A 26,865-nucleotide genomic window follows, 5' to 3' on the forward strand; every position below is an offset into this window, starting at 1 on the left:
CCCCATCAGAAGGCACCAGCAGTAGTCCTGTACAACGGCTAATGTCAAGAAGGACCAGGACTTTACTTCCGACTGCTCAGAAACTGCTGTTTCCAAAGGTTATAAAAGGAGTGGTCGAGAATCTAACTGAAAGACGCAAAAAAGCAAAGGCATATTATGATAAAGGAGCCAAGGAACTTCCCGAACTAAGCATTGGTCAGCCAGTGCAAATACAACCATCGCCGTCGTCAACTGATGAAATTTGGCGACAAGGTATTTGTTTGGAGAAAGTTGCTCCACGATCTTATAAAGTGGAAGCAAATGGACAGTTGTACAGAAGGAACAGGAAGTTTCTGAGGACTGCGGATGACAAATCTGACATTGAAATAAGTGAAGTGATTACACCAGGTACATCTCCTAGATGAGACAACTCCCAGAGAAACAGGGATGGATGATCATATGCAACAATGTGAAGCTCCTGCTACACCAAGACGTACTAGAACTAGGGTTATTAGGACACCAACAAGATATAAGGATTTTGTATGCTAGATACATTATAAAAAACATTGTCACCTTTGGAATGTATTGTGGTATCCAGTCATCTTATGTTATATATTACTTGATTTCACAAGAAAGGGAGGATGTTAGGAGTTATACATGTTAACATGTTTACTGCCACCTGTAGGCTATATAGATATGACAGTTTATAACCTTTGTTATATTGTTTGTCTCTAAATAAAGTTGTTGTTGAAATACCTCACATCGCCTCAGGAAACAAGCAGTATGTGTGCACAGGCCTAAACATACTGACTGACGGGTCTGCCCCCTCCAACTTCTGGGTCTCCAAATTGGGCACATGGCCTGAGCTTGCCCTCTACCCCTTGGAGGTGCTGGCCTGCCCTGCAGGCAGTGTATTGTCTGAACAGTGTGTTTAGCACGACTGGAGGGGGTTTTCACAGGTTATATTTCCCAATGTTTTGGGGTGTACCCTAATTTAAACAAAAGAAAAAAAAATGTAAACCAAAAACCAGTGTTGGCTACATCCACCGCCGCTTCCACCTACACCGCCACATCCACCGCCTCCTCAACCTCCTACTCCATATGGATCTCGTCCTCCTAGATCAAGATTATTATTTTTTTTTATGTATTTTATGTTATTTTAAGTAATTTCCCTATCCACATTTGTTTGCAGAACACTTGCCATGCTCTTAAACACATTTTGCTGACATTTGCAGCCCTCTAGCCCTTTCCTTGACTTTTTTAGAGCCATTTTAGTGCCTTAAAAGTTCGGGGTTAAGTTTGAGTCAAGTTCGGGTGCCGAACTCGAACTTTTTTGTGAAGTTCAGCCGAACCCGTCGAACCCGAGCATCTAGGTGTCCGCTCAACTCTACTTTTTATACATATGAGTTTTATATGAAATGATGTATGTGTTGGAAGTGATGCTGCTTTGATGAATTATTAGAGGTGATGATTTATTTATGGCATACACATTTTTATTTTTTATTTGGATCCAAGTTCATATTTAAAATATTAGTTTTTAATGCGGCTCCGAATGTTATGAATGCATGTTAACCTCCTCCCGACCGCCTAACGCAGGGATGCGTCCTGCGGGCGGCCTGGGTTATTCCTCCTAGACGCATCGGCGCGTCATCTCGCGTGCGTTCACAGCAACGCTAAGCTGAGAAGTTGATCTACAGCCTGCCAGCAGCGATCATTCGCTGGCAGGCTGTAGATGCAATTTTTTTAACCCCAAAAAGGTATATTAGACGCTGTTTTGTTAACAGCGTCTAATATACCTGCTACCCGGTCCTCTGGTGGTCCCTTTTGCTTGGATCGACCACTAGAGGACACAGGCAGCTCAGTAATAAGTAGCACCAATCACCACACTACACTCCCCCCCCCCCCCCGGTCACTTATTAACCCCTGATCACCCCATATAGACTCCCTGATCTCCCCTGTCATTGATCACTCCCCTGTAAGGCTTCATTCAGAAGTCCGTATGTGTTTTGCGGATACACCGGCAATGTGCTTTCCGCATTTTGCGGATCTGCACATTGCCGGAACTATATAGAAAATGCCTTTTCTTGTCCGCAATTAGAATAGGACATGTTCTATAGGCTCTACAAAAAACGCAGTGTTCGCCCGATCAGGCCTGATCTTGTGCGCACACAGTGACCGATTTTTTTTTTCTGATCACTGCAAAAACACCGTAAAATCGCTGCAGCGCTATAAAGATCACTTTTGAGGGGCATGGCGAGTTCATAAAATATTATTTTTTTTTTGGGCCGGAGCAAAAAGCGCAGCATGCTACGGTATTTTCTCCGGCCAAAAAACGTTCCAGTCCGGAACTGAAGACATCCTGATGCATCCTGAACGGATTTCACTCCATTCAGAAGGCATTAGGATAAAACTGATCAGAATTCTTCCGGCATAGAGCCCCGACAACTCTATGCCGGAAGAAAAGAACGCAGGTGTGAAAGAGCCCTTACAAAGTCTTGTGTTCCACTAACTTGTGACAAAAAATAAAGTCTTACATGAACTCACCATACCCCTCACGGAATCCAAATGCGTAAAAATGCCCTGTGAAATCCTAAAGAAATCCTAAAAATGGTTTGGGTAAAAGGTAAAAATGTGAATTTCTGCTTTTTGAAGCAGCTCTGACTTTCTGAGCACCTATCATGTTTCCTGAGGTTCTACAATGCCCAGACAGTAGAAAAACCCCACAAATGACCCCATTTCGGAAAGTAGACACCCTAAGGTATTCGCTGATGGGCATAGTGAGTTCATAGAACTTTTTATTTTTTGTCACAAGTTAGCGGAAAATGATGATTTTTTTTTTCCCTTACAAAGTCTCATATTTCACTAACTTGTGACAAAAAAGAAAAACTTCCATGAACTCACTATGCCCATCACGAAATACCTTGGGGTGTCTTCTTTCCAAAATGGGGTCACTTGTAGGGTAGTTATACTGCCCTGGCATTTTAGGGGCCCTAATGCATGAGAAGTAGTTTGAAATCAAAATGTGTAAAAAATGCCCTGTGAAATCTTAAAGGTGCTCTTTGTAATGTGGGCCCCTTTGCCCACCTAGGCTGCAAAAAAGTGTCACACATGTGGTATCGCCGTACTCAGGAGAAGTAGGGCAATGTGTTTTGGGGTGTATTTTTACATATACCCATGCTGGGTGAGAGAAATATCTCTGTAAATTGACAACTTTGTATAAAAAAATGTAAAAAGTTGTCATTTACAGAGATATTTCTCTCACCCAGCATGGGTATATGTAAAAATACACCCCAAAACACATTGCCCTACTTCTCATGAGTACAGCAATACCACATGTGGGACACTTTTTTGCAGCCTAGGTGCGCAAAGGGGCTCAAATTCCAATGAGTACCTTTTAGGAGGGCATTTTTAGACATTTGGATTCTAGACTTCTTCTCACGCTTTAGGGCCCCTAAAATGTTAGGGCAGTATAAATACCCCACATGTGACCCCATTTTGGAAAGAAGACACCCCAAGGTATTCCGTGAGGGGCATGGCGAGTTCATGTCAAATTTTATTTTTTGTCACAAGTTAGTGGAATTTTCCGCTAACTTGTGACAAAAAATAAAAACTTCCATGAACTCACTATGCCCATCAGCGAATACCTTAGGGTGTCTACTTTCCAAAATGGGGTCATTTGTTGCGTGTTTCCACTGTCTGTGCATTGTAGAACCTCAGGAAACATGACAGGTGCTCAGAAAGTCAAAGTGCGTAAATTCACATTTTTGCACCATAGATTGTAAACGCTATAACTTTTACCCAAACCAATAAATATACACTTATTGCATTTTTTTTTTAATCAGACATGTAGAACAATAACTTTAGAGAAAAATTTATAAAGAAATGTAGTTTTATTTGAAAAAATTTACAACAGAAAGTGAAAAATGTCTTTTTTTCTTGCAAAAATTTTGGTCAATTTTGATTAATATAAAAAAAAGTAAAAATGTCAGCAGCAATGAAATACCACCAAATGAAAGCTCTATTAGTGAGAAGAAAAGGAGGTAAAATTCATTTGGGTGGTAAGTTGCATGACCGAGCAATAAACGGTGAAAGGAGTGTAGTGCAGAAGTGTAAAAAGTGGCCTGGTCATTAAGGGGGTTTAAGCTAGGGGGGCTGAGGTGGTTAAGTAATCTTAAAGAAGGTATTTTGTGGATCCGTTGTTTATGGACTCGGCCATGTTCATACAGTAAACATAATGGCTGATTGAAGGCCAATGCGTCTTTACAGTAATATATAACCCAGGTTCTGCAGATACAGTGTGAAACGAGCCTAAAGGAAACAACCTCAAGTGTAAAATCGAGGAACAGCATCCAATCAGATTACTTCTTTCATTTTCCAACTTGCCTTGGAAATCTAATAGCTGTAATCTGATTGGCTGCTGCGCTACTCTGCCAGTGCTGCACAGTATGACTGGAATGGGATTTGCGCATGAGGCCTATAAAGTTTTTCTGTAAAAACTGGTTGTAAAGCGTGCGCCTAAGGGCTAGTGCGCATGCCCAGAAGTGACGTCGTCAGCGAGCACGCATGCGCAGTGGCAGAGAGCTTGTGTCGCGGGACAGACCAAGAAGATGGCGGCGGCTGTGGAAAAGATGTAAGTGAAGAAAACGGGAGTGACTTGAAGTGCGGGGTTTGTTTACAAGAAGGACGGAAAAGGCAGATAAAGAGACGCGCGGACGTTGATCGAATCGTTCTTTTGTACCGGGGCGCGAGGGGAGAAAGAAAAGAGGGTAAAGTAAGGAGGAAAGTAGCAGTGAATAGGCGGCGGAGAGGAGGGATGGCGGGGGGAGCGGGCTGTGTGCGGGGGTCCAGCCGCCTGTGGTCCATGCTATCACACACCATTACATGTATGTACAGTGCAGGTCTGCTCCGTGCCCCCTCTGCGGCTGCCTCCCCCGGCCCTGCTTTGTTCTCCATTCATCCGTTGTTTTCAGCGGAGCAGATGGGCTTGTGCCACATATTACCCGCCAGCTCTTCCCATTTCCCACTCTGTGATAAGTCAGGCTTTCCAGCTGTGTTCCACATTTAAAGGGGTTTTCCAAGATTTTTATCCTGATGGCCTAGCACTATTCTATGGGTAGGTCATCAGTATCTGATCAGTGGGGGTCCAACACCCGATCAGCTGTTTGAGAAGGCATGAGTGCTCCTGGGAGCTCTACGCCCCTCTCCCAGCCCATCTCCCAGCATCGTACATTGTATAGCGGAGGTGCTTGGTATGGCAGCTCGGCCTCGTTCACCTGATTGGTACAGAACTGCTCCTAGGCCACGTGACTGATGTACGCGATGTCACCAGCCGCAGGGCCCACTGCCTTCTCCGTCAGCTGATCGGCGGGGGTCCCCATACTGATGACCTATCCAGAGCCGCAGGGCCCACTGCCTTCTCCGTCAGCTGATCGGCGGGGGTCCCCATACTGATGACCTATCCAGAGCCGCAGGGCCCACTGCCTTCTCCGTCAGCTGATCGGCGGGGGTCCCCATACTGATGACCTATCCAGAGCCGCAGGGCCCACTGCCCTTCTCCGTCAGCTGATCGGCGGGGGTCCCCATACTGATGACCTATCCAGAGCCGCAGGGCCCACTGCCTTCTCCGTCAGCTGATCGGCGGGGGTCCCCATACTGATGACCTATCCAGAGCCGCAGGGCCCACTGCCTTCTCCGTCAGCTGATCGGCGGGGGTCCCCATACTGATGACCTATCCAGAGCCGCAGGGCCCACTGCCTTCTCCGTCAGCTGATCGGCGGGGGTCCCATACTGATGACCTATCCAGAGCCGCAGGGCCCACTGCCTTCTCCGTCAGCTGATCGGCGGGGGTCCCATACTGATGACCTATCCAGAGCCGCAGGGCCCACTGCCTTCTCCGTCAGCTGATCGGCGGGGGTCCCCATACTGATGACCTATCCAGAGCCGCAGGGCCCACTGCCTTCTCCGTCAGCTGATCGGCGGGGGTCCCCTATACTGATGACCTATCCAGAGCCGCAGGGCCCACTGCCTTCTCCGTCAGCTGATCGGCGGGGGTCCCCTATACTGATGACCTATCCAGAGCCGCAGGGCCCACTGCCTTCTCCGTCAGCTGATCGGCGGGGGTCCCCATACTGATGACCTATCCAGAGCCGCAGGGCCCACTGCCTTCTCCGTCAGCTGATCGGCGGGGGTCCCCATACTGATGACCTATCCAGAGCCGCAGGGCCCACTGCCTTCTCCGTCAGCTGATCGGCGGGGGTCCCTATACTGATGACCTATCCAGAGCCGCAGGGCCCACTGCCTTCTCCGTCAGCTGATCGGCGGGGGTCCCTATACTGATGACCTATCCAGAGCCGCAGGGCCCACTGCCTTCTCCGTCAGCTGATCGTCCGGGGTCCCCATACTGATGACCTATCCAGAGCCGCAGGGCCCACTGCCTTCTCCGTCAGCTGATCGGCGGGGGTCCCCATACTGATGACCTATCCAGAGCCGCAGGGCCCACTGCCTTCTCCGTCAGCTGATCGGCGGGGGTCCCCATACTGATGACCTATCCAGAGCCGCAGGGCCCACTGCCTTCTCCGTCAGCTGATCGGCGGGGGTCCCTATACTGATGACCTATCCAGAGCCGCAGGGCCCACTGCCTTCTCCGTCAGCTGATCGGCGGGGGTCCCTATACTGATGACCTATCCAGAGCCGCAGGGCCCACTGCCTTCTCCGTCAGCTGATCGGCGGGGGTCCCCATACTGATGACCTATCCAGAGCCGCAGGGCCCACTGCCTTCTCCGTCAGCTGATCGGCGGGGGTCCCCTATACTGATGACCTATCCAGAGCCTGCAGGGCCCACTGCCTTCTCCGTCAGCTGATCGGCGGGGGTCCCCTATACTGATGACCTATCCAGAGCCGCAGGGCCCACTGCCTTCTCCGTCAGCTGATCGGCCGGGGGTCCCTATACTGATGACCTATCCAGAGCCGCAGGGCCCACTGCCTTCTCCGTCAGCTGATCGGCCGGGGTCCCCTACACTGATGACCTATCCAGAGCCGCAGGGCCCACTGCCTGCTCCGTCAGCTGATCGGCGGGGGTCCCCATACTGATGACCTATCCAGAGGAGAGGTCATCAGTATAAAATCCTCAGAAAACCACTTTACGGTCCCCCGTATGCGGTCTTGTTAATCAGCCCCATCGTTTTCATTCTAGTGTCTGGGGAGCCCCCACTGACATGTTGGGAGAAGAATTGGACGCATTGAATTTTGTTCTCATGGGAGAGGTGTCTGCCAGCGCCGTCCTCCTCTCTCCCCATTGAAAACACGTAGGGGGGAGTCGGAGCTGTCAGCCGACCGCTGTAGGGTACGTCCACACATACTGGACATTGTGGCAGAAAAGCTGGCATCAGTTTTTTTGTGGTTTTGCAGCAGGGGAGCCGGCGGGCGGCAACATTAGTTGCAGAAAAGTTGCGCACTATATTTTGGTAATGACAGACTATGGTGTCGCAGTGCAACATACTGAGACGCGACGGTCGGAGTTGGATGCTTTGCAGCACGTCACATTGCGACACCAATGACTGTCATTACCAGAAAAGCTGCACAACACGTATTGCTGTGGGGCTAACCCTCGCCACTGTACACTGCTGCGGAAATCTGCGACTTCAGTCCCATGTGAACGCAGCCATAAAATGTGTGGGCATCTGTACTGAGAGTCCTAACCGGCACAACACGGACTATGGCTGCGGCTTATCTACTGTGAGAGCAAAGAATCGGGCATGTTGAGATCCAGTATGTCCAGCTCACTGTCTGCGGACCCCCATACGCTCAGGATAGGGGATAACTGTTAGATCCGTGTGGGTCCTACCGCAGGGACCCCCACTGATCACGAGAATGGGGACCCGTATTAATGTTGGTCATAGACATTAGATTGGTCATTCGATCAACAGCTGTTCCTCCCTGTTACTCACATGCATGCTCGGCCAACTGTGCATGTGCTGTGAATTGGCTGTGTGATGTCGGCCGCTGCCAGCAGCTTGTCTCCTGAGAACAAAAGGATTGGGCAGCGGAAGCTCCTCCAATGTACTCACCGTGTGCTGTCCGCATTTTTTGCAGACCCATTGAAATGAATGGGACCGCATCCTATCAGCAAAGAAAGGAACAGACACGAAAGCAGCTGCCACTAATGCTGCCTCTTCTGTGTCCGTATCTATATACAGGCTTAAATGCTTCTGGTCCGACCAGCCCCCTCTGATACTAATGGCTGGATGTTACTGACTTGGGATCTGTTCACACTAGCATCATTGCTACACTACTGCTGTGACAGGTCAGTAGAGGTTTCAATAGCGGCATAAATGGTGGTTCAGAGTTGCGGTTATTGCTGTCAAAGATTTCAGAAATCCTGAATGTGACCAGTATCTAAAGCTGGACATAAACGTCAGACTATGATCGGTCCGTTGTCCGTGGGATCTTTCTTTTTTGCATTTAGGAGAAAATACCCTCTACATGCAAAGCAATATTCGGTTAAATGCTGGCTTTTCTGCTGCACTTTAGCATGTAACGCTCTAGATGAAGAAGTAATATTTCAGTTTAATGAATTCATGTGCATTTAAGGTTTAGGGATCATTTAAAGTGTGAATGTGCCACTTATCACGACTCTAATGTAATACTCTTATATTTGCCTAGAATCGGAGAGCAGTATTATAAAGATGCCATGGAGCAGTGCCACAACTACAACGCACGCTTATGTGCAGAACGCAGCGTCCGTATGCCTTTCCTGGATTCCCAGACAGGTGTAGCCCAAAGCAACTGTTATATATGGATGGAGAAAAGACATCGGGGCCCAGGTATGACACATGCGCTGTAATGGGAGTGATTAGTTAAAGTTTTTTTTTCATCTAAGTGATCCACTTTAAAGGGGTTATCTGCTTTTGTTATATTGATGACTACGGCTGCAGTAAACGATTATTTTAGCAATTGAGTATTCTACTGATTATTATTACGATTAATCGAGTACTCTTTTATAAGAAAAAATTAATAGACTGTTTTCCTTTATAAAAACTCATCAGACCCCCTACCATCATTCCCCAACACACTTCGTTCCCCCCTGTGCGATCAGCTCAAGTACATCCGCTCCCCCCTCCTGTGCCATCAGCTCCGCTCCCCCCCCCCCCCTCCTGTGCCATCAGCTCCGCTCCCCCCCCCCCCCCCTCCTGTGCCAATATCCGATCGACGGGACGCTGACATCCGGCACCCCCGCCAATAAGCAGTTTGAAGTGGCAGCATCCCCCTTAGGCTGCTTTCACACGAGCGTGACGTATTAGGTCTGAATGCATTCTGGGTGCGTTCAGTGAAACTTGCACCATTTTGCAAGCAAGTTCAGTCAGTTTTGTCTGCGATTGCATTTAGTTTTTCCGCGCGGTTGTAATGCGTTTTGATGCGTTTTTCACGCGCGTGATACACCGACTGTTTACAAACAACATCTTTTAGCAACCATCAGTGAAAAATGCATCGCACTTGCTTCCAGGTGTGATGCGTTTTTCACTGAAGCCCCATTCACTTCTATGGGGCCAGGGCTGCGTGAAAAACGCAAAATATAGAACATGCTGTTTTTCACGCAACGCAGAACTGATGCGTGAAAAAAAACCTCATGTACACAGACCCATTGAAATTAATGGGTCTGGATTAAGTGCGGGTGCTATGCGTTCACGTCACGCATTGTACCCGCACTGAAAACTGGGGGGCAAGGAGTGGGACCGAGTAACGAAATAATGGAGACAAGTATGTAAGTGCTCACTGTGGAGGGTGTTACACAATGCTTTTGGAAAGTCTTCAGACCCTTAGTTGATGCACCGTTGGAAGTGGTTACAGCCTCCATTCTTCTTAGGTATGATGCCACAAGGTTTTCACCCGTGGATTTGGGGATTTTCTGCCATTTTTCTCTGCAGAAGCTCTCAAGCTGTTTCAGGTTGGATGTGGTCTCTCCAGAAATGTTCAATTGGATTCAAGTCAGGGCTCTGGCCTTGAATGCTCAGCCATTCACTGAGTTGTCCCTACGCCAGTCCTGTTTTGTCTTGTCTGTGCACATAGGATCATTGTCTTGTTGGAAGATGAACTTTCAACCCAGTCTGAGGTCCAGACCACTCTGGACCAGGTTTTCTTGTTTCTCAGAGTCTGACTGTCCTTTTAAAGGACTCCTTTAGCTGCTATTTTTGATATATCTTCTACTGAGGAGAGGCATGCTCCTGTCTGCACACCGGATCTTTGGAGCTCAGCCAGAGTGACCATTGGGTTCTTGGTCACTTCTCTTACCAAGTCCTTTCTCCCTTGATTACTTGGTTTGATGGGGCATCCAGCTAAAGGAAGAGTCCTGGTTGTTCCAAACGTCTTCCATTAGGCCTCATGCACATGGCTATTGCCTGGCCATGCCCGTATTGCAGCCCGCAGACAGCACCCATTCACTTGGCTCCCCACTAGAGTTGTTGCGATAGCAAATTTTTGATTCGGTTTCGATACCATAAAAAACTATTGCGATACTCGATACCACGCAAAAAAATAAACCAAAAAAGCCACGTGCATTCCGCATTTTAAAAAATGGTGAATCGCACAGTTTTTATAAAAAAAATTTGTGTTCCACTTCCAGCACTCACCGAATAGATTTTTTTTAAAATATATTAATAGTTTGGACTTTTCGGACGTGGCAATATGTAATGTTTATTTATTGTTTATACATTTTATATGTGAAATTGGGAAAGGGGGTGATTCATACTTAATATTTTGGTGGGTTTTTTTTTTTTAACTTTTTTTTTTTTTTTCTTGCTTTTTTTTTTTTTCATACTTTTTATTTAATAACTATTTCCCCCCTTAGGGGCCAGAACCTGGGATCTTTCATCCCTTGTCCTATTCACCCTGATAGATCCCTCAGGGTGAATAGGACTTCACACTGTCCCTGCTGCTCGGTGCACACAGCATCAGGGAGGTTACCATGGCAGCCAGGGCTTCAGTAGCGTCCTGGCTGCCATGGTAACTGATCGGAGCCCCAGGATTACACTGCTGGGGCTCCGATCAGAAGCTGCCACTGCACCACCAATGAGGGGGAGGGGAGAGGACCCTGTGGCCACTGCCACCAATGATTTTAATAACTGGGGAGAGGCCAGTGTGCCAATGATTTTAAAGGGGGGGAGGGGGGGGGGCGCACTGCGCCACCAATGATAATTACCCCTTAATACAGGAGGTGGGTACTGGCAGATCAGCGGCAGTTAAACTCTCGGGTGCCGCACCTGAGGGGTTAACTGCCACTGATCGCAGCTCCCTGTCAGGGGCAGGGTGCCGGCAATGCGATTCTGCTGCCGGCACCGCCTCCTGTATTATGTGTTAAATACTTCTTTATATGAGTCCAGTCTAAGTATTAGGCTACACAGAGCGGAGCCCAGGGATGTCCCAGCACTTACTATTATTCCTGGGCACTGCTCCGTTCGCCCGCAGTGCCCCATTACTGTCTCCTCTCCTGATCCACATGCTAATTACTATCGGAGCAATGGGAAGGATACATCAGCTTCTCTAGTGGGCGTTCCTTCTCCCTGCGCTGCGATTGGACAGCGCTACAGCCAGGGAGAAGGAACGCCCACTAGAGAAGCTGATTTCTCCTTCCCATTGCTCCGATAGTAATTAGCATGTGGATCAGGAGAGGAGACAGTAATGGGGCACAGCGGGTGAACGGAGCGGCGCCCAGGAATAATAAGTGCTTGGCGCCGCTCTGTGTAGGAAAAGTCGTATCATTGGCGGCGCAGTGCGTCCTCCCCTACTCCGCCCCTCTCTCCGTTCATTGGTGGCAGCAGCACAGGGGGAGGGAGAGACTGCTTCCTTCTCCCCTGTGCTGCCGAGAGGACATGAGCGTGCTGACAGCAGCGCGCTCATGTTCAGAGATACTAGACAGCGCAGCCAGTATCGAAAAAAATGGAAATCCTGGTATCATATCGATACCGGGACAAAAAAAAATATAGAACGGATCATGACCCATGCAAGTTAAATGGATCTGCATCCATCTGCGGAAACCGCACAGATGTTGCCGGTGCATTGGGGACCTCAATGCATGGAACCGCCAGGCAACGGCCTTGTGCATGAGCCCTTATGGAGAGTTATGGAAGCCACTGTGCATTTACCACAGGTGGTCTCCAATGTGTAGAAACATCAGCATAGGGTCTGAATACTTATGTCTATATGAAATTTTAGCTTTTACCAAAACTCTTTAAAATTCTGCTTTCACTTTCTCATTATTGAGTGCTAGTTGATGGAAGGAATTTTATTTTATTTTTTTACTTTTAGCACAAGGCAACATAACAAAACATGTGAAGAAAGTCAGAGGGTCTGAAGACTTTCTGAATGCACTGTATGTTATCATGGTTACATTTTTTTATCAGTGTTTGTGGTTAAAATACCCATTTTATTTCAAAGAGGTTTGTGATGAAACCCTATTCCATATATGTTTGCGCTCATCATCTAGTTCAGGAGCAGTGGTATTAGATAGGAAAGTGCATTTGTCACTACTTTGTGTGATTGGATGAGCAATTCCGTTATGGGAAATAGCTGCCATTATTTTGTTATAATGGGAACAAAATACATCTGAGAGAGCAAAATTTTCCCTGTAGGTCAATGGCTAACTGTGGTGCCCTAGTGGACCCAGGGGGCGACAGCAGTAACAGGGGTTGATACCAGGGTCAAAACACGTACGGTATAACTTGGCACCAGGGTAATATTCCCTTCCAGTTTTCTCTGTGACTCAGCAACATCTGCCCTAGATATTAAAGGGGTGATCCCATGACTAATGTAAAATATTAAAATCAGACACCATGCAGTACAGGAAAATCTTTTTTTTTTTTTTTTTTTTTTTAAGGCTACATGCACACGAATGTTGTTTTTTCCTGTGTCCGTTCCGTGTTTTTTTTTTTTTGCTGATAGGATGCGGACCCATTCATTTTAATGGGTCCGTGTAGTGTCCGCATCAGTATGTCCTTTCCGTAGCCCTGCAAAAAAATGTCCTATTCTTGTCTCTTTTAGGCATTTGTTACAATGGAGCCGCAAAAAAAAAACTGATGTCATACGCAATTTGCGGACCGCAAAACACATACGGTCCTATGCATGTAGCCTAACAAAGCTAGAACCAGCCCTGGACCTCACATGGTTCCAGAGATCTCCACATTCATTGCTCTGCTAGATTTATATCAAGCTGACAGCTCAATGGGAGTGTCCTTTCTGCTGCAGCTAAGGGGGCGTGTCCATGTTCTCCCTATCACAGCTCAGGAGGCAGTTGAAGGATGAAACTGAGCATGTGCGGCCATCTCAGTGAGCGGATCAAAGAAATAAGAAAAAAAAAAAACACAGGTGGCGCTATACTGATACATTTTATTGAACAACTCTGGCCATGCTTAAATTTTTATTACACGCAATTACAAAATAATTAAGATCCAGGTGCTGGTTTGAAAACTGTAGAATATTTTTCGTGGGAAAACCCCTTTAAGAGAATTGTTAATTTGTTTAATTTTTCCTAATCAGTTGGATAATTTCTGAACTGTTTGTTACCTGTTGGATATTAAAATGGCAAATGCAATTTTGATCTGATGCATATTTTTTTTTTTCCTAGGTTCAGCACCAGGGCAGCTGTATACATACCCTTCTCGTCGCTGGCGCAAAAAGAGGAGGGCACACCCTCCTGAAGATCCTAGGCTTTCTTTCCCTTCTCTTAAACCAGGTATTTTTTCATTCTTGCTTAGTTGATGAATCGGGATTGCTTCCATGCTGACGTGGTAAAATCTGAGTTACATGCAGATCTAGCTGCAGATTTGCCATGAATCTCCTCCTGTGCATCGCCCCAGGTGACTCTCTGAAACATGACATGCTGAGGATACAGTGTGTTCATATATTTTTTTTTGTATAGGTTTATTTTTTGCGCATTGACTGGATGAGATTTGGTAAAATGTTGACCACTTTGCTGATAACTATAATATGCTTTAGATTTTCCACCCGTGATTCTGCAGCATATGTGCATTTGTTTACTTGGCGTTTGGTGCATGCACCTAGAAAGGCACATATGTAAAATATATACCTAGTTACCCATTCACCCGACGCAGGCCAAAAGAATGTCCATGACATATACCTCCGACAGAAGGCTTAGACCCAATGTGAACAGCGCCTCACATGGTTACATGCTGTCATTTTAAGTAACAGCAGCAACATCCCACAGGGGGAGTCTTGGGGCTTTTCCAGGGATTGTCCATCTTGTTCACATCGTGTTTACTCCTGGATGGGGTGTGGACATGGTCGCCTGCGCTGCTGCAGCCCACGACTGGCTTTGGTGATGTGGCATATCATTTCAAACTTTTGGGAACCAAAACGTTTCACTATTCATGTTCTATAATAGCAGAATTTCCATTAATTGTTCATTTCTTCTCCTAGGTACTCTTCCTTTTTATGGATGCATTTTTTTTTTGTAAATGTACTTTATTGCATATTTTTGGAAGGAGACAACTACCAAACAGCTGTCAAAAATAGAAGTTGATTATAATCGGTGTATTCCTTGTGTTAGACGTTATTTCTCACTCCTGTCATTGGGTTACCCAACAACTAACGGTTTAGACTTCTGTCATTAGGAGGCGAAAGGTTTATTCTCCTCGTACACAGTCTATGCCCCCTGCAGAGTGCGAGCTCATCTGTTTTAACTTTAAAGGGGTTGTCCGGTTTATGATATTGATGACCTACCCACAGGATAGTTCATCAATATCAGATCGGCGGGGGACTGAATCCCAGCAACCCCGCTGATCGGATGTATGAATAGACCACAGTGGACGTACGAGTGCTGCCTTCTATTCTGTGTGCCTGCTCGCATTCAGCATTTCAGTAGTAGTTACAGCTCCCTCGTCTCATTCGTAGTGTAACTATTACTGCTCCTTCCCATTCTAAATGAATGGGAAGGAGAAGCAGTAATTCCACTGCTCGCCACTAAAAGGCCGACAGTGGTATGGCTTTACTAGTAAAATGGGACACAAACTTTAAAATCGGATATATTAGTAAGGAGAATATCTGCATATTTAAAACAAATTCCTTAACATTAGCTATAAAGTGGACAACCCAACATTTTGCGGTTTCAGGGGCCTATACCATAGTTGTTGTGTCTTCCAGTAAACTCCCCAAATCCCTTCAGTTCCAGTAACCGTATTTATTCAAACTGCAGGATTACACAAATTTAATTTACGGCCAGTGGTGTGGACCCAATATTAAAGCTAATGAATGTGTCGTCTTTATATATATATATATATATATATATATATATATATATAATATATATATACACGGTAAATGAAAATGTGAAATATCTTAATTATTTATGGTTGATGCAAACACAAGACCCATCCAAAAAGGCGTGGAAAACTGTGGAATTAAGTTTTGAGACCACAATGTATGTTCTAATTTTAAATTTTTCCCCTCATTTCTCATGTAGACCCTGAGCAACTTCTGAAGAAAGAGGGCTTTATACCACAAGATGGCAGCAGCCTGGAAGCTCTTCTGCGATCAGACCCTATTGAGAAGAGAATTATTCCTGACCCTCGAGATGACGACAGCCTCACAGAGTTCCCCTCTGTTGCAGGTCGAGCACGGAAGGTACAGACCTACGACGGGAGGCAGCGTTACGTAGCGATTGGAGTTATCACTGTAAAGTCAGGGAGGTGACAGCTTAGATCCACGAGGCACAGCTTAATACTCTATCAGCAGTTGACTCACTTTGATACATTTCGATTTCATGCATGTACGTATTACAACAGACATTTTTGTCATTTACAGTCAGTTATGTTGATTATTTCTGACACATTATAACGTTGGAGCTGGGCTCTAGTTCTACCTTTGTAGTCATTACTAAGGCTATTTTCACAGCCTGACGGAATTCAGATGCCAACGGAATGCCCGACGGCCCCATTAAAGGGGTTGTCCGGGTTAAGAGCTGAACCTGAACATGCCAAGAATTTCACCCACACAGCCCCCCCTGATCTGAGCATTTTGTGAGAAACTAGCCTGAGAAGTACTGGCACAGTTTGGTGATATACTGCCTTGTCAGACTGATCTGTGTGATCGTTGTGCATTTCAGTCCTCAGTTTTTGTGAAGTAGGTAGCCGTTTCTTGCAGAATTCTGAATACCCTCGGTTTGCATAGAAGATTCCATATTTCTAGCTGTACCATCATGTGGATCACACATAGAAATAATACAGTGAACGTATTTTGCTTGTTACCACAATAAAAGCTGTTAGCTGAGAGCTTAAAGGTTGTGTGTACCCTCACGGGCACTTTTATTAATGATTGTATCTTACTCTTTTTGGGCTAAAAATCGTGTTTTCAATTGGTCTTTATTAAAAGACTGATCTGGTATGTCACAAAGAGTTATCTGTGAATTGTACTTTTCTTATCTCACTTTGTGCCCTCCTCTAATAAACCTCATCTCTAAATTACTAAAAGGTCATAAACACTTTTCTCGCCCATCTTCCTTGGGGGACCCAGGAGACCTTGGGTATAGCTCAGCTCCCTAGGAGGCGTGACACTGAAAACTGTTAAGCCCCTCCTCCAGCAGCTATACCCTCAGCCTGGAGAGAGAGACTGCCAGTTTTTTGCTTAGTGTCCAAGGAGGCAAGACACTCCCTGCTCTGCAGGGCTGTTTTCTCCTTGTTTAAATTCTTTTTTTTTTTCTTTTTCTTCCAGACCATCAGGGACAACAGAGACGCACTAGACCTCTCTGTTTCTCCTGGGGTTTCACCCGCACTGCTGCCTCCGCCACAGAAGGCAAGGTGGACCAGGACAGCCTAGCTCCCTGCATCCCGCCAGCGCAAGGGTCCCCCGCATGCCAAGTCCCTTTTCCAGCGTCCTGCCACTACGGTGCCAGTAGCTGAAGGGGCGACCCTGCGTGCCTGACCCCCATACTGGACCCTTCTGTCCCTGCTGGACCTAGGCTGGCCCCTGGGGTGCCGCAGGGCGGCAATCTGCTCCCTACTCCCTTTCCTGGCCTCCATAGGACTTTATTCCCACCGCTCCTGAAGGCAGCTGCAGAATGCTGCAACACAGGTTCAGCTGCACTGCCTCCCTTCTCCTTGCGAGGAAAGCTGCAACATGGCCCGGAGGCCCGCACCTAGCTGCCCCTGACGGAGGGGTTATGCCGGCGTCCCTGTCACGTCTTAGGGAGCTGCCTCTATCCTCACGGGCACCCGGTCTCGGGGTCCCCCCATCCCCTTACCGGTGCGCTGCTCACGGCCAGGGGCCCGCTCCTGACGGCCGAGGCGCAGGGCCCTCGATTCCGGCGGTGCATTCTGGTCGGCCGGGCACCTCAAAAATTTAGGCCCCGACTTCGCGGCCTACTAGGCCGCAAAATTACGGCCTCGGTTGGAGGGGGCGGGAATTTCTCTAGGCTCGAGTTCTTCCCGCCAGGAGGTTCCCCCGCCCCCAGGGGATCGCTGCGCCACCTCCCCCCCCCCCCCCCCAGGCCGGATCCCTGTTAACCTTTTGTGTACTGGCCGGCTCCCATCTAGAGGAGACCCTCTAAGATCTGGGCTTCCTCATGAGCCTGTATGGCTGGCCCCTTTCCTGCCTCTGAGAGGCTATGCCCCTGTATGGTGGCCCCCTTCCTGCCTCAGAGAGGCTGTGTTTAAAAAAAAAAAAAGGAGAGAGAAATAACGGAATTCTTGTTGGCTGATCTCAGTAGTGCTGGCCGTATGCATGCCTGCATGCCCCCCTTCCATAGGCGGCATGTCGCGCTCCCCGCCCGTGGCGCTGGCCAGGTGCATGTTCCCCTTCTAGGCGGACCCTTGCCCTCTTCCAGGATACGGCGCTGGCCATGTGCATGCCGCCTTTTCTATAGGCAGAATTAGTCACCCTCTCCAGTTACGGTGCTGGCCATGTACATGACCCACCTTCCTAGGCGGAATAGTGCACTCTCCCTGGCTGCGGGTTGGCCTTGTGCATGACCCCCTTCTATAGGCGGCATACTGCACTCTCACTGGATACGGTGCTGGCCATGTGCATGACCCCCTTCCATAGGCAGAACGCTGCACTCTCGCTGGATTCGCTGCCGGCCATATGCATGACCTCCTTCCATAGGCGGAATGCTGCACTCTCACTGAATTCTCTGCCGGCCATGGGCATGCCTCCTTTTCCTCAGGCGGCATACATACATTCTCACTGACTGGGGTTGTTCTCTCGCTGGTAAGTTGCTGGTCATGTGCATGACCCCCCATCCATGGTGGGGTTCTTGCACTCTCGCTGGATACGATGCTGGCCATGAGCATTGCCCTCTTCCATGGGTGGAATGCTTGCACTCCCATTGGATACGGTGCTGGCCTTGTGCATGACCACCCCTCATTCCATGGGCGGAATTTTGCACCCTCACTAGACTCATGGCTGTCCTTGTATATGCTGTGCTGGACTCGTACATTTCCCCCTTCATTGGCGGAGTAGTTGCACTCTCACGGAATTCGGTGTTGGGTGGATTATTGCACAATCACTTAATGCTAGGATAACCCTGTGCATGTCCCCCTTTCACTAGGCGGACCTCTTGCTGGATACTGTGCATGGTTCCCTCCCTTCTGGGCGGAATATGGTATGTCCTACTTCTCTGAAGTTGGTACTGGCCTTGGGCATCGCCCCCTTTTGGGGCGGGCCTTTGCACTCTTGCTAACTGCAGTGTTTGCCAGGTACATTTCCCCCCTTTCTGGGCGGACTGCCTGCGTTCCATCGCATGCCGTACTAGTCTTGTGCATAACTCCCTTTCAGGCTGCACTTTGCACTTCCGTAGATACTGTAGGACTCTGTGGCTGGCCCCCTTCGCTGAGTGACTATTTTGCAGTGAGCGGACGTTCTTGTGCGCTCTGCGTTTGGGCTGTGTATGCCTTCTCCTCCCGTAGGTGGGTTGGCCTTCTCGCTGCTTACTGGGCTGCTCGTACGTATGCCTTCCTTCCTCCTGCGACATACTCGTCTCTCTTGGGATGCGATGCTTGCCGCAAGCCTTGCACTCTTCTCTGAAGAGATCATTCTGCTTCCACCTGACACGGACGGGCTCTACTTGCTCTCTACTGCACCGAGCTAGGCAGTACTCGTTCTCGGGTTTGGATTGTATATTGCGGTTCCGTTGTGACTGTATCCACCATGTTTGTTGGCCACCTGGGGAGTGTTCGTGGTTCCTAGATGCATACCCATTCGTCCTCCCGCGGCATTGCTTCCCTGCGCAAGCGGTCACATGGATGAGGGTGCTGTCTGCAGCGCCCCTCGAATTCTACATTGGCTCTGGCGGGACTACGGTTCCCTCGCCTACTACCATTTCCTCCTCTTCGGATGCAGTGTTGTATGAGTCCTTCCTATTGGCCCCTTTGCACTTCAGTTCTGCTCTGCTACTAGGTTCGGGCCGCTCTTCTCGGGAAGGTCACCCAACTCTTGGGTGCTCGATTTATCCATGTCCGGGGGACCTCCACTTTGGGTTCTTCAGGGTATTCGCCTTCTGCGAGGCGGTGACATGGGCATCTCAGAGTAGCGGGTGTTCTGCCTTTGAGCTGTCCTACTATGACTTCCCTGTTACCCACTCCTCCTTTCTGTTGGAGGGTGTTATGCCAGCCTCTGTCTCGACGGCTCTGTTTTTGGCTACCGCTTGGGGCTTATCACTCCGATGTGGCTTCTGCCCCGGCCAGGCTCCAGAGGCTGTTCCTTCACTGCCCTCCCCTCTGGGGAGAACATGGTTGTTCACTTGGATGGTTCCGGTGTTCCTTGTGGCCTCGTACAGTCTCCCTCGTTCACACTGGCTGTACTAGCTGTGCGCCTTTTTACTGAGTCTACCGCGTTCTGTCCTCCCGCTTGGGTGCAGATTGCGTTTTCCATTCTAGGCGATGGTCCTGCTGTAGACTTACCTTCTCGGTAACTTGGGAGGACTACACTTCGGTCAAGATTGTCCTTAGATCTCTCACACCGGGACTATAGAACCCGTTCCTCTGGTGGCAATATCGACATGGACTTTAGCCTGTCTTGTTTTGGCATCTGTCGGATGCTGGGTGGACCCTTTCGGTTCCTTCCGTCTGTCCTTCTGCTCCACCACTCCGGGTGGATACGGGACGACGTTGCTCGGGGGCCGACGGGACCAGTTTTGCCGGACTCTTCTGCCCGTGGTACTGGTCTGCGCCTGATCACATTGTTTTTTTTCCTGCTTGCCCAGGTGATTCCAGCGGGCACGCTAGTGTTCACTCCTGGCCATGCTTCGTCCAGGTTCTATTATCGGACTTAGAGTTCCTACCTAGGGTTCTGTGGGAAGCTGGGCATTCCCCCACTCTGCCTTTCTCTCCCCATGGTTCTGTCCTTCTCCAGTCCGGCCTGGACTTGGGACTGGGACTCTGTTCCTTGAAGGGTCAAGTGTCGGTGCTGTCCAGCGTTTCCTTGCCCCTCTTGGGCCTGTCAAGACCTTCTTCCACGGAGTGGCTCATTGGTTCCTCTGTACCGTCCCCCGGTACCGCCCTGGGAACTACATACTGAGCTCTCGGCGCTCCAAGCTTTCCCTTGGAGCCGTTACAGAAGTTCTCTCTACTCCTTCTGTCCTGTACGGTTGTGTTTTTGTAACCATCATGTCTCTGACGGGTGTCTGAATGGCGGCCCTTCTTGTTCCGAGCCTTCTGTCCTTCCCCAGCTGTTCTCCATCCCGTCCCTTCCTTCCTTCTGAAGGTGGTATCTGCCTTTCATCTCAACGAGACTATCGTCCTCCCCTTCCCACTTCCGGGAACGGACACTTCACCGATTGGACGTTGTTCGGGCCTTGCAGTTTTACTTGGAGATCACCGGCTCTTGTCGACGCTCGGACTCTTGTGTTTCCAGGAGGTCCGCGCAAAGGTTTGATGGCCTCCAGGGTGGCTTTCCCCCGCTTTATCAGAATGGCTATTGCTGAGGTTACCGCACCAAGGGCAGGGTTACGCCTTCGGTGTCACCGTTCATTTCACCAGAGTGGTCGGTGCATCCTGGGATGGAGACATTGGGCAAGGCGGCCACCAGTCTTCCTTGCATGCCTTACCAAGTTCTACAGGGTGCATACTCGGGCTTCGGCGGATGCTGCTTTGGGCCGCCTGGGTTTGCAGGCGGTGGTTCCTTGATGCCTTTGGGTGCTTCGCCTTGGAGCTGTGGTCCCCCCCCCCCCCTCTTGGACTGCTCTCGGACATCCCAAGGTCTTCTGTGTCCTCCAAGGAAAATGGGCGAGAAAAATAGATTTTTGTATAACTTGCCAGTAAAATCTTTCTCGCTCTTCCTTGGGGGCACAGCACCCACCCATTCATTGTTTTTTCTACACGGTTTCCGGACTTGGTTTAACCCGTTGGGTAGTTGGCTTGTTGGACATTGCCTTTTCTCACTACTTGGACACACAACTGGCAGTCTCTCTCTCCAGGCTGAGGGTAAAGCTGCTGGAGGAGGGGCTTAACAGTTTTCACTTAGTGTCACGCCTCCTAGGGAGCTGAGCTATACCCAAGGTCTCCTGTGTCCCCCAAGGAAGAGCGAGAAAGAGGTTTTACTGGTAGGTTATACAAAAATCTTGTTATTTAAAGCCTGTATTACCAGCCTGATGTGGCAGACAATTGTTGGGACGTAACTGCTACCTAGCGGAGAAGACAGCTGTTATTACATGCAGCAATCTCCTCCACGGCATGGGGAGGAGCGATTGCTATGCCATCGTACGTCCCAATGTTATATACTGGTTTGCTGGCAGCTGATTGGCATAAGACACCACGATTTGCTGCCTGCAAGCTGATATTTGCATTGCCCGATGAAGAACCGTTTTTCTGGTTCCTCGGGCAGTCGGTGGCAGTATTGCACTGCAAGATGATCGCTAACGAGCATTCATACGAACTATCCTTAGCGGTCGTCTCCTGAAAAATCGTCAGGTGAAATACTGGCTTAAGTTACATTCTTATCATTGAGATAAGAAGTGAGCTTTAATAAGTGTTTATAAGATCAGAGATAAGTAGTTGATAGCTCCCTGCCGGATGGACTATGGAGAAAATTCAGAACCAACTACTAGAGTATCTCAGCCCTTTACAGAGAAAAGGGCTGACTTATTTTAATAAAGACCAACTAAAAAAAATATTTTTTAGCTCAAAATGAGTACAATGCAATAATAAAAACAGTCGGCCCCAAAGGTGCACATAGCCTTTAAAGTGAACCATTACATTTGTTTGCAGAAGTTGAGCTGCTGAAACCTTTTAGCAGATGTCAACTAAGGCAGCCAGACAGTTCCCCTGCATTGGCAGCTTTGCCCTCTGGGTAATTGAGGTGAGCTCCTCGCCATCACGGGCACATGGCCTGATAGTACAGCCCCTTTCAGTTGTACTTACATTGTTATGTAGATCTTGCTTTATTTCAAGCTCTGCACAGAGCGCTGTGACATGGCTGGACTTCACATAACCCCTTGGGAAATCACATGCTCATTTGAGAATGAAGTCTCTCTCCAGTACGCATCACATCTGCTAAACCTCAGAGACCCTGCATCACAGGGAACACACAATTCTTGGCATTCAGCCTCTTGATATGATACATATCAGCAGGAAATCAAGAGTATATTGCATCACATTGTGACATTTTAGTCTTGAAATATGAAATAAATGTGTGTGTGTGTGTGTGTGTGTGTATATATATATATATATATATATATATGTGTGTGTGTATATGTGTAAAATAAAAAAAAATTAATATATATATATATATATATATATATATATATATATATATATATATTAGTATCCATGAACTAACACCTTTAATATTAGCTGAACTATACCTTATCTTAACGGGTACTTATGTGTCCCAAATATTGACTAGATCTGTGTCCCAGATATGGCCTAACATTAGGATATCCTACCTGTATCAGATTGGAAGATGTCAAACTATCGGCATCCCTGCCAGTTGGGGGTTGTGGTGTCTTCATTGTCTACTTTGGTCCTTCTACCTGCACGCTGTCTACTTAGTGGTGGAAGTGCAGGTGATTGCACTAGTAGACAATGTGCAGATAGATGAGTCCATGGAAATATTGAAGCCATAGCTGCACTTCCATGAGCGCTGTGGCACTTTCAAACAGCTGATATGTAGGGGTGCCTAGAGTCAGACTCGGCCTCACTGATTTGTTTTTGATGGCCTATCCTAAGCACAGGCCATCAATTGTTCCGACCTGCAAAACCACTTCTTAAATTTTTTATTTTCTTCTGTTGCTCCTCTGCAGCAAATGAGTCATTCAAATATGTTTATATTAATCCCTTAGCGTATATTGGATCCTGATGATTTTTTAGATGACCTTGATGATGAAGATTATGAAGAGGATACACCCAAAAGACGGGGAAAGGGAAAAGCTAAGGTAAAAAAAAGACTTTATATGTGTTTCGCTTTCATCTTAAAGCCTCATGCACACGTCCATGGAACACGGACCTTGTGATACCGGCCTGGATTTCTTCTGAGTGCAGGAGCGCACGGCGTCATTGGTTGATATGACGCCGTGCGCTTCCTGCTGCTGCCGCCGCAGTACCGTAATACACTGGTATAGATCAGGTCGGTATCACACGGTCCGTGTTCCACGAACGTGTGCATGAGGCCTAACTTTTGTTTTGATCGTGTTGCGTTTTGGGCCTGGAAGTCTGAGCTGTAATGCAGCATATATGATTTTCTAGTTCTACTTCTCTTGAAAGATATTCAAAATTGACCACTTGAGTAGAAACTGTAGACATGGAGACGGAATACAACTTTGTCTCCAAGCCTTCCACATTTGGTGTGAGAGCCTCTAATCTATTGTTCTCTGAATCCTATAGCAAGGCTCCTATTCCCCTGGAAATTGGATTTTTAGTTTAGTTTTTAAAACATTTTTATTGACTTGCAGAAAGAACGACACCGTACAAATAGGCAATCGACAGGTGCACATACACAAGATGAATCTGAATCAGTTACAACACATATTACAATCTGTTGTCATTAAAGCACTTACCATAAACATTAAAGTGCTTTTATTCTAATGGACATGTTTCTACGTAAGTAAATGAACGATAACAACATATCGCTGAGTACAGATAATAGTGATTCTTTAAAAGAAACTAAGAGTACATGATGTTTAGGCAGGTTATATAACGGAGTACTCTGAATTTCTTCCAATTCCCCCATATCCCTTCAAACACAGAAGCGGTGTTCAACTCCCAATGAGCCAATTGTTCCATTCTGTAGGCCTGATCACACTTGGGAAGCCATTGTGAGATCGCCGGGGTGGCCGTATCTTTCCAGTGTGTTGCGACAATTAGGCGCGCTGTGCAGCCGTGCGTCTTGTCTGTTATTAGTGGTTACTGGAATCGTACCTAAAAGGCAGACCTGAGGTGTGAGACATATATTTTATCGTGGCAAATCTTAGACACTGTCTCACAGACACTTGTCCAAAAAGGGACAATCAAGGGACACGTCCACCAAATGTGTAGGAAGGAGCCTGTACTATGGAGGTATCTCCAGCACAACTGGCGAGGTTGTAGGAAAAAGCCTGTGTAATCTCTCCGGTGTATAATACCATCTAGTGAGCATTTTTATAATAATTCTCTTGGAGACGTACACATCTGGACACGTTAGGGGTTAGCCGCCGTGAAGGGTGTATGCAAATCATCCAAAATATATAACCTCCTCCCTCCTAATGAAATGCTTAGGAGACCGACGTTTATTAAGAAGTGGGAGGATATCTTCTTCATGGGCTCTCCCCTACCCATAATCATATGTTCGAAATCTGTGTTCCCCGGCACCTTAATTTTCTTCAGAGCTCGGAGGAGATGGAGCTGATGTATGCTGGAGAGATTGGAAATAGGATTTTTAATGCAGTATCTTTCAAGGGAAAAGAATCTGAGAAATAAATAAATTTCAAAGCTAGCGCCTAGGTTATTGTTAGGCCTGTTTCACACTGGCGTTTACTCGTTCTGGCAGTGGAACAGCCTGCTAGATCAATACTACAGTGTGCTGCCGGAAGTCTGCCTGGCCCCATTCATTATAATGGGGGAGCGGTGTAGATCTGGCCTCAGCACGGCAAATATGCTGAGAGGCGGTTGGATGCAGCAGTAATTGTCCGACCACCTCTGCATATTTGCCGTGCTGCGGCCAGATCTTTGCCGCTCCCCATTATAGTGAATGTGGCCGGGCGGACTTCCGGCAGCACACGGGTGTACACTGTTGTACGGATCCAGCAGGCTGTTCCCCTGTCGGAACAAGATAAACCCCAGTGTGAAAGAAGCTTTAGATAATAGCTAGAGGTTGGCAAACTATTAATGGTTACATTATATTTTGTCATGTTCTTATCTGCAAGGAGTTTATCTTTTCATTTTTAGGGAAAAGGTTTGGGCAACGCCAGGAAGAAGCTTGATGCTGCAGCTCTGGACGACCGGGATAAGCCATATGCCTGTGACAGTGAGTCTGATTTCCTGTGTTTTTTTGCATATTTTAAATTTTGTCCTATGTTGGTTTTAGCTGTTTATTACTCAGGACTTCATTTGATAGAAAACCTGCTTTCATAGGGCTTTCTCTCTGCATTTATTCTCTTTTGAGCTTTATTTCCTAAAGCTGTATCACTTGTATGAAAGTTAAACTGTAAAATCAAGTTGCCCTAACTTTTGAGAACTTTAAATTTGCACATTCATTTTACCTTGGAGCCCCCTCCTGTTTTTTTTTTTTTTGTTTACTTTCCAAGACTAGTTTTGTCAACTAATTATAATGTGAAAAGTAAGCTGACAAGTTAACCCTTTTTAGGAAGGCTGTGTCGAAGGGTACAACTAAACTGCGCAGTCGTGTCACGGTGAGCGCGGCACTTCCCTGTAACAGCTGATCGGTGGGGTTGCCAGGACCTCGGACACCCACTGAGCTAATGATGACCTAATCATGATCAATACCTGAATAAACCCTTTAATGCCATCAGTACAGCCGTGGTCAGGCAGGAACACACAGCATTATCATTGTCATATTACGGGAGCAGTGTTCAGTCTGGGAAATACTGCTGTCACACAGAGCATATTTCCCACACTGAAAAATGCTTGTGTAAAATTGCCCTAAGACGTTTTTTATATGCTCCTATTATTGTGTGTGGGTTATACAATTAGTTTCAGCAAGGGAGATGGTACTGAAGCCTAAAAGGTCACTTTGGAGCAGCATTATTCCTAAAACGACATTAGGGGGCACTTGGGAGTAAGAATGAAGCATAACTGTAGTGTTGGATCATATTTTTCCTTCTAAAGGAAAATGAATTTCTTTTGCAGATTTTATTAGTTGTCTCAACTGTACAGTCCCTTTCTGAATTGCAGCTGCTGGTTTGATAGGCTGATCACTGCTTGTCCGGATTGATAAACCGTCGGTAATCAGCTCTTATCTCTGTGCAAAGGGAAATATAGCATTACATAAAATAATTTAAATCAACGGCCGTCCATGTAACGTGTGTGTGTATATCTCTCTATCTATCTCTATTATACACACATACTACTTTCACACTGGCGGTTTGGTATCCGTTTGTGAGAATTGTTATGGGCTCTCACAAGCGTCCAAAACGAATCAGTTTTGCCCTTAATGCATTCTGAATAGATAAGGATCCTCTCGGATTGCTTCAGTTTGGCTGTTTTCCTCCGTTCCACCTCCATTACGCTTTGGAGGCAGACACTAAAACACTGCTTACAGCGTTTTGGAGTCCATCTGACGAAACTGATCCAAACGCATCCGTCCTGGCACACAATGTAAGTCAATGGGGACGGATCCGTTTTCACTGACACAATATGGCACAATAGAAAACTGATCCGTGCTTCATTTACTTTCAATGGTGCTCAAGACGGATCCGTTTTGGCTATGTTACAGAAAATACAAACGGATCCGTTC

General features: G+C 47.3%; 1 protein-coding gene across 6 annotated transcripts in view; it reads left to right on the forward strand.

Moving 5' to 3' along the window:
* Positions 1–4,537: 4,537 nt before the first annotated feature.
* The window catches only part of DPF2 (double PHD fingers 2), a 42,322-nt gene continuing 19,994 nt past the window's right edge, over positions 4,538–26,865 (forward strand). For 4 of the 6 annotated variants that reach the window (XM_044269566.1, XM_044269567.1, XM_044269568.1 and 1 more), the window contains exons 1-6: positions 4,538–4,609; positions 8,641–8,801; positions 13,595–13,702; positions 15,449–15,609; positions 23,258–23,350; positions 25,338–25,416. In XM_044269566.1, the coding sequence (XP_044125501.1) occupies positions 4,587–4,609; positions 8,641–8,801; positions 13,595–13,702; positions 15,449–15,609; positions 23,258–23,350; positions 25,338–25,416 (625 nt within the window). In that variant the 5' untranslated portion in view covers positions 4,538–4,586. Of the gene's footprint in view, positions 4,751–8,640; positions 8,802–13,594; positions 13,703–15,448; positions 15,610–23,257; positions 23,351–25,337; positions 25,417–26,865 lie in introns of all 6 variants that reach the window. The other 2 variants (XM_044269570.1, XM_044269572.1) reach the window with 2 other exon arrangements.

This window comes from Bufo gargarizans, chromosome 10 (genome assembly GCF_014858855.1).
Source record: "Bufo gargarizans isolate SCDJY-AF-19 chromosome 10, ASM1485885v1, whole genome shotgun sequence".
NCBI classification, from domain to species: Eukaryota; Metazoa; Chordata; class Amphibia; order Anura; family Bufonidae; genus Bufo; species Bufo gargarizans.